The following is a 7,449-nucleotide window of genomic DNA, read 5'->3' on the forward strand; positions in this document are numbered from 1 at the left end:
AGACCTTGGTCTTCACTCTCCTCATCTTGGGCCGAAGGTGCACCAGCAGGAGCTTCTGAATCAGTACCATAAGGAGCTACAAAAGTGGAAGAGTGAGGAGGTGCGACAGAAAGTGGAATTCACCATCACTGATAAGAAAGTAAAGGTAAGGAGGCCAGAGTGAGCCTCGAACACCACAGATCTTCTGATCCCCTCACCAGAGGGGGCAGATGCAGTGATCTTAGGTAGTCTTACATGCAAAACTGACCAGCCTGCCCTAGATTAGCTTTGTTTCATTAGACCAAACATAGCATCTCCCAAGAAACTCTCTTCTGGGTACAGAAGCCTGGCTGACCATTCCATGCCTCATGTGGTCCCAGTATTTAATGGGTGCCTGCTAAGTGCTTGGACCCAGGAGAAACAAGGCAGAGCTCACCCTCTGCTGGAAGACAGTGTAGTATAGTGATTTCAGGTGCACACTCTGGAGACAATTTGCTGAGTTTTGATGCTTGGCTTTGATAATTTCTAGCTCTGGGATCTTGGTCAAGCTATTTAATGTCTCAGTTCCCTCAACTATAAAATAGGGATAATATGACATTTGGGATTGGCTTCAAGATAATCCAGAGGTGGGGCCCAGATGAGACAAGATTAGTCATGAGCTACTGATTGATGAAGCTCAGTGGTGGGTAATGGAGGACTTTTTGTACATTCTCTCCACTTTCCTGTACATTTGAAAATTTCCATATTAAGAAGTTTAAAGATGAATGTTTAAAAAATATTTTTGGATGCAAGCAAAATAGCACCTGCTTCGTAGCCATTGTTGTAAGGATTAAATGAGGTAATACAAGAAAACTGCCTCCAGCATGCCTGGCACCAGGTAAGCATGCGCTAACCATGGCTGTTAGTATTTGTAGGAGGAGACCGATAATGAACACGAGACTGAACATCCATCTTAGTTCTTCCTCCGGTTTCGCAGCCCCCCTGTGCTGGTATTCTTGCAGCTTAATCACCTCTCTGAACCCCTCTCTGAAGCTCTGGCCCAGCTGTGAATGCGTATCATGGTTTGAGGGTATAGGAGAAGGGATTTCCGAATTCAATCTTAATGAGGGAGAGCATTTCCTTATCACACCAAACCACAAAGCTCAAGGCACAGGGACACGCACTCTTGGGACAGCCTGCACAGGTTTGGTGGCATGTCTTTTTTTCTTTCCTTCAGTTGGGTAATCTCATCTCGTTTTCCTTGTCTGCAGGCTGCACTTCCCTAGGGAAGGTCCTGGAAAAGGGTGTGGCTCGGAGTTGGTTGGGATCAAGAGGGCAGCAGATCTTGGCAGGCATTGGCTTTAGGCTCTCCGTGGGTCAGCAGGAAGGATAGGAATAGGGGAGTCCCTCTAGGTGTCTTATATCCTAAGCATGGGTCTCTTTGCTTCCACAGAGAAGGGCATATTGTACAGCCTGTGAACCTGTGAGGAAGTACAAGGTGAGGTCCTAAACCCCATCTCCTTGGGATAATTGAAAGACCATTGTTTGCTCCCAGAGATACCTCCAACTGCTGCCCCAGCTTCCTAGAAGGGAGGGTCACATCCTTATTTGGCCCTAATGGCCTGGTTAGGGGCTAGGGACCCATCAGTGATGGGAACGAAGTCCTCAAACCCCCGTCATCCACGTCTCCCCCTTTCTGAAGACGCTGCCCCCCATCAAGAATCAGCAGCCTCTCAACCGGCCTGCCAGCTGGAAACTTAAGATCTCAAAGGAGGAGACACCCTGGCTATGTCCTCAGCCGCCCTCACCAACCATGCTGTACTTGGGCCTCACTGCCCGTGCGCACGCCACCGACTACTTCCTGGCCAACTTCTTCTCCAACTTTCCCCACCACTTCTTGCACCGGTAAACTCTCAGGAAGGGAGGGGTCTCTGCCCCTTGGGGAGCCCCCCCTCAGCTCTCCTGCCCCCACCACCTTCCTTCCCTTGCCAACTTGGAGCCTCTCCAGATCCTATGCCGATTCAGGTTTGGACTTGGTTCCCCAAATGCAGTATCCCTACGTTTAAACGGGCCAAAGCCAGGGGCTGCCCCCAAGCTTATCTATGTCCTCCTGACTGCATTGCCCCCACTATTGCTCATGACCCACCCCAGCATGGTGGCTTGTCCAGGCCACTCAGAATGTCACGGCCTGCTTCAGGGAGCTGCCAAAGAGGAAATGCCCCAGGGAAGAGTTGGAGGCTTCTGAGGAAGGATCCCCTGACCAGGGAGGCCCTGTCTCCAAGCAAGAGAAGCAGCTTTTGGTTGACTGTCTCACCACCATCATCAGGTGACCTCTGACCTTGGACCCTCACCACCTCATCTCTCTGTGCTCATTCACCCAACTCTGGGTCCACCTATGGGTCCTGAAGTCCCTTCTTTTCTTGAAAAATAGAACTTCCTTACAAGGTCCTTCCACTGGTGGCCACAGGATAAGGCAGCTCTAATGGAGCCTCAAGGCTGGATCCTAAGTTCTGTCCTGTCCTTGGCTGGCAGACAAGGTCCCAGCCAGTTCACTGTCTAACCAGAGCTCCTGTCTCTTATCTGTGTGACTCTGATCTCTTGGTTCTGCCTCTAAAAACCTATGGGGCCCAGAGTTGCCTTCCTCCAAAGATGGGATGTAAGGGGCAACCGAATAAGGGATTCCCCCCGCCCCCCCCCCACACACTGCCTAGCACCCATTTGTAGACATAGTAGGCAGGAGCTGTCCCTTGGGAAACACTGAAGCCAGAGCCCCACAGTGGGGTGCAAAGCTTCTCAGCAACGACTTTCTCCTCCTCCCTGCCATGCAGGGGTCTTCTAGAAGACAAGATCTTCCATGAGGCCGTGAACCAAAGCCTGGTGGAGAAGATACCTTATTTCTGCCAGTTCTGGAGCGAGCAGTCAGCTAAGTTCAAGGCCCAGAACAACAGCCTACACTTAGTGCCAGTCCTGTCTCCATCCTCCAGCAGCTGGGAGGAAGACGAAGACAAGGAGCAGAAGGAGGACAAACTGAGCCTGGGGAAGAAAGAAGAGGAGGAAGAGGAGGAGACAAGCGAAGAGGAAGAAGAGGAACTGGAGGAGGAAGAGGAGGAAGAGGAGGATGTCGAAGAGGTGGAGGAGACAATCAACGGGGGGCTGGAGGTGGAGGAGGTGGAGAAGGAAGAGAAGTTGCCCTTGATTGAGCCTACACAGCCAGGCATGTCCCAGGAATCCCTGAAATGGCGGTGGGAGCAGCAGCTGAAGGTCATAATGAAGGAGGAGCAAGAGCAGGATGAGAAGGAGGCGATCAGCCGGTGAGGAGCCAGACCCAGGCAAGGGTTTGGACGGCAGCTGTGTACAGAAGGGTCCCGGGAGGCAGAGGCGTGCGGGGGCCAGCCTCTGTCTGTGTGCAAGGCTCTTCCCAGCTCAGGGTTCACTCCCATCTCGCTGGTAACTGAAGGCCTTCATGGGGATATTTACAGAATGGCGATCTGAGCTTTACTTTTTCCCTCCAAGACCCGGCTATTGACATTTAGTAGCACATCGCTTCCAGGCGGGTAGTTCTGGTCTCTGAGGTCACTTAGATCAGTTAAAAGCACCACTTCTTCTGGCAGGTCCTCCCCCTGGGGCTGCTCTGGGGCTGCTTTCTGTCCTTGTTGGGATTCCTTAGGTCCCACCTGCTCCCTTGGACAGCCTCCCACCGCTGGATGCCTTTCCCCAAGCCTGGCCCTGAGAAGGGGGCCTACAATTGCCAGTCCGGATTTCACCACTGGTACCAGCCAGTGTGACGTTTGGCATCTTGGTCCCTGTAAGCCACAATTTGAGGGTCTGTAAATCAGGACGAGGATGCCTCATAGTGTTGGAAGAGCGAGGAGTTAAATGAGAATCCACATAGAGCACAGGGCACACAGTGTACAGCCCAAAGGAGGCCTGCGAGGAACGCGAGCGCCATAGACGACGGTGCTGACACCCTTGTCCCCGCCACTCGCAGTCTCCCGGCGTTTGCCAACCTGCAGGAGGCGCTGCTGGAGAACATGATCCGGAACATCCTGGTGGAGGCGAGCCGAGGGGAGGTGGTGCTCACCTCCCGGCCGCGCGTCATCGCCCTGCCGCCGCTCAGCGTTTCCAGGTGGGGGCGCCGACTGCGCCCAAAGGGCTCGAGGGGCGGCAGGGGCGGGCAGGCTCGGCCCTAAGCCTCTCCAACGCCTTTCTGGGGCTTTCTGCCTTCCAGGATTGCGACTCCAGACTTGCTGGCGGCAGCATCCCTCGGGCTGCATCAAGGAGAGGTGCCCCTGGTGGCGCCGCCCCCTACCAACACTCAGCTGGCGTCGGCGCTTAGCCCCACGGACTTGCTGCCCTAAGGACCCCTCCCTCTCCACCGCCCGCCAGTAAAGCATCTGGCCTTTTTATTCCCCCCTGTATCTGCTTTGACTTTATTTCCTCGACGCGGGAGGAATTCTTGCGCGCGCTCTGGGAGGAAGAGATGGAACAGTCGAGGTGGACTGCAGTGACTCGTTGCAGATTTGGGTGCTGGGAGGTTGCGCCTCTCCGGTCCACACCGCAGCTGGGCAAGAGTTCCCGCCGCTCTCTGCTGGGCGCTGGACCTGGTTTGGACAGTGGAGGGCGCTTCGGGCAGGGCCTAGCTGGCTTTTGCCTCAGCGTAGCCTGGTGCACAGGAACTGAGCGCCCAGCCTAGTGCGCGCAGCAGGTGGCCGCGCGGCGAGGTGACCACCCCTCCCCTTTCCCTGTTGCGCCTGTTCCGAGGCTGGGTCCCTCCATCGCCAGTCCTTTCTCAGCATCTGCCGGGCTCCTGGGACTCTGCTAAGAGGTTGAGAAGGAAAGGAAACCAAGGCATGTCGCGGAGGGCTAAGAGCTAGACGCTGGGACGCGGGTGGAGGTCACAGCTAGCAGGCCACAGACCCTATTAAGCGATTCCCATCGTAAATCTGAATTCCCAGCCTAGGGGGTGTCCCACGTCCCCTAGGATACCCACCTCCCCTCCCACTCTCCCTAACCTCCTCCCGGCAGCCTCTGTCCTCTGCTCCTCCCCCCCAGAAGCAGGTGGGTGGAAAAGTGACATCTGGTGTTGTTCCAGAGGCGCCCAGGTCCCGGACACCCTCCCTCCACCCCGCGGCCAAGGCCTCCAAAGAGCTCAGGCCCCAGAGCCCAGGCGGGGGTGGGGTGGGGGTGGGGGCGCTCCGCCTCCTCTGAGTCAATATTTGCTTGGAGCAAACGGGCGCCCGGACAGGTGTGAGTGAGTGTGTGTGTGTGTGTGTGTGTGTGTGTGTGACTAGGGGCGGGAACTGAGCAGACCGTATAAGAGCGCGCTGAGCCCAGGATCCCGCACAAGCTCCTGGGAGTGGGCTGGGGACCAAGCCAAGCACGGGCCGGCCAGGTGAAGGGTGGCCAGGAAGGGAGGGGCGGGCCAGGTGCACACCTGCGGTGGCTGCCTCGGCGGGCGACGTGTCAGCCGCAGATGCGCGCAGGTGAGGGCGGCGGCTAGCGGAGCGCTGTGTGGCACTGTGCTTGCGGAAGACCAGGACCAGGAGATCACCAAGGGCCACGGCCAGATCACCAAGGGCCACGGCCAGGCCCCGGGCCCTCCGCTCCCGCCCCGCGACGAGCCCCTCGCACAAACCGGACCTGAGCGTTTTGTTCGTTCGGCTCGCGTGAGGCAGGGGTGGCCTCTCAGCACCTGCCCCGGGGCCAGGCCAGACCGCCACGCAGGCACCTGCCGCCGCCGCCGCCGCCGCCGCCGCCATACGGGTTGGAGAGGCTGTGCGCCGCTCCCCGGGGAAGATCCGGCTCCCATCCGGCCCCGCCCGCCCTGCCTTATCCTGCCCGCAACTCCAGGGCTGCCCGGCTCGATTCCGGGTAATATGGGCCGGCCGAGCAGGCTCCACCGGGTGGCATAGGGAGCTGTGACCGAAACAGGAGCCCTTCTGGAGGTGGAAACCCAGCTTCTAGCCCCTCTCTGTCCCAGCGACCACTCTGGCTTTGGGCAAGTCATTTCCCAGCCTTTCCTCGGTTTTCCGGTGTGCTCAGAGAGGTTGGTTTGGCCTTGGGCAAGGGCCTCGCCAGTCCCCAAATCCTGGCTTCTGGGCTTCTAGCAATAATGCTGACCCACTTGACCTGGGAAGTTGGAGGCCCTCACCGGGATGGAGCAGTAGCTGTGAGGTGTGGGAAATCTGGGTGGGGGAGCGAGAACCAGATGAAGATCAAGTCTGCGCCTCCACATCTGTTTGGTGCTGACATCCTGAGGGTTCACTCCCTGCTGTCTCCCTGACCCTTCTTTCAGTCTTCCCATGTCTGAGACAGACAGACAGACAGACAGATTGAAAAGGATGAATGGGGTCTGGTAGCCCTTGCCAGATGGGGCCCCCAGGCACCACAGCCCACCACCTTTCTTAAAGTTCATAATCTCTCTCGAGGTCTCCTGTTTCATGCAGCTGGGGGTGAGGGTGGGTCTCAGTGGCCCTCATCTTAGTTGGGAGCGCATTAGCCACAACCAAACCGGTCCCCCTTTCTTCAGTGAGTCAAAGTGCTGAGATCTGACACGAGGGAGGGGGTGGAGATTGCCCTAGACCCCTGGCCTCCTGCCTGGAGGTCTAGAACTGAGGGATCCACACACAGCCTGAGGGCAATCTGAGCCCTTAGCTGAGTCTCTGTCCTTTCACTCTAGGTATCTGTCCATCATTCCTGTTCTCTCAAAATTGATGGTGATGCTGGTCTAGTCCCAGAGAGAGGGTCGCAGGTGGAGGGAAGCCTCCTTGGACACCAATAAGGAGCCACAGTTTCCCCTTCGGTGAGGAAGCATCATGGGGGTAGGAACTGTACCCCAAAGCAGAGGTAGCGCCCAGTGAGAGAGAAGGAGGGTCAGGAGTCACGGGTCCCTTCCAGCTCCATTTTGGATGCTTCTGGAGGTGCTTGTCCCCTCCACTTCCCCCCTCCACAGTCATCCCCCACCCAACTACCCGCAGGCCCCAAGGGATCTGCTGAGTCCTCTGCCCGGAGAAAGGGAGGGGGAGGGGATGAGATGGCTCTGACAGATTCCAGGCAGTTCTGGGAGTGGGTGGACTGCAGCAGCCCTAGGGAGGAGGTATCCATGGGCGCCCATGCTGGGATGCGTGCAGTCCTCCCTCCTGGCCTCCCTGACCAGGCTTCTGGCCTGAGCTCAGCCCTCTGCTCCTTGCCTGGCACTGAATGATTTGCCTGATAGGGGCCTGACTTGGGATTGGCACATCTTCCCTGTGTCTTTGAGGGCCTTCTCTTCCCCTCCCTAATTGTGGACGAGGGTGAGAACTCCCCATTTTTGGCTGGGATTCCAGATCTTGGGACTGCACAGTGAAGAGATCTCCTCCAGAATGACTGCCCCCCACAGTTAAGGAGGAGGGATTGGGAAGAATGAGGCCACCACTGGGCAGGGTCTGCCCTTGTGACTGAGAGCCACTGCCTCCCCCCCCCCCCCCCCCCCCCCCCCCCCCCCCCCCCCCC

The 7,449-nt window shown here is 57.3% G+C and overlaps 2 protein-coding genes across 4 annotated transcripts in view; both read left to right on the forward strand.

The window, feature by feature from the left end:
- CFAP65 (cilia and flagella associated protein 65) overlaps positions 1-4,376 on the forward strand; it is a 30,062-nt gene extending 25,686 nt beyond the window's left edge. Inside the window, exons 28-34 of the mRNA XM_029933789.1 lie at positions 38-145; positions 1,412-1,456; positions 1,661-1,863; positions 2,156-2,284; positions 2,787-3,269; positions 3,947-4,084; positions 4,187-4,376. Of these exons, the coding sequence (XP_029789649.1) occupies positions 38-145; positions 1,412-1,456; positions 1,661-1,863; positions 2,156-2,284; positions 2,787-3,269; positions 3,947-4,084; positions 4,187-4,316 (1,236 nt within the window). The 3' untranslated portion in view covers positions 4,317-4,376. The remainder of the gene's footprint in view (positions 1-37; positions 146-1,411; positions 1,457-1,660; positions 1,864-2,155; positions 2,285-2,786; positions 3,270-3,946; positions 4,085-4,186) is intronic.
- A 918-nt stretch (positions 4,377-5,294) lies between these two features.
- The window catches only part of CRYBA2 (crystallin beta A2), a 12,355-nt gene continuing 10,200 nt past the window's right edge, over positions 5,295-7,449 (forward strand). The window contains exons 1-2 of one of the 3 annotated variants that reach the window (XM_029932914.1): positions 5,781-5,829; positions 6,638-6,760. The gene's annotated coding sequence lies outside the window, so the exon portion shown is untranslated. Of the gene's footprint in view, positions 5,351-5,780; positions 5,830-6,587; positions 6,761-7,449 lie in introns of those variants that run through there. The other 2 variants (XM_029932915.1, XM_029932913.1) reach the window with 2 other exon arrangements.

This window comes from Suricata suricatta, chromosome 3 (assembly GCF_006229205.1).
Source record: "Suricata suricatta isolate VVHF042 chromosome 3, meerkat_22Aug2017_6uvM2_HiC, whole genome shotgun sequence".
Taxonomy (NCBI): Eukaryota; Metazoa; Chordata; class Mammalia; order Carnivora; family Herpestidae; genus Suricata; species Suricata suricatta.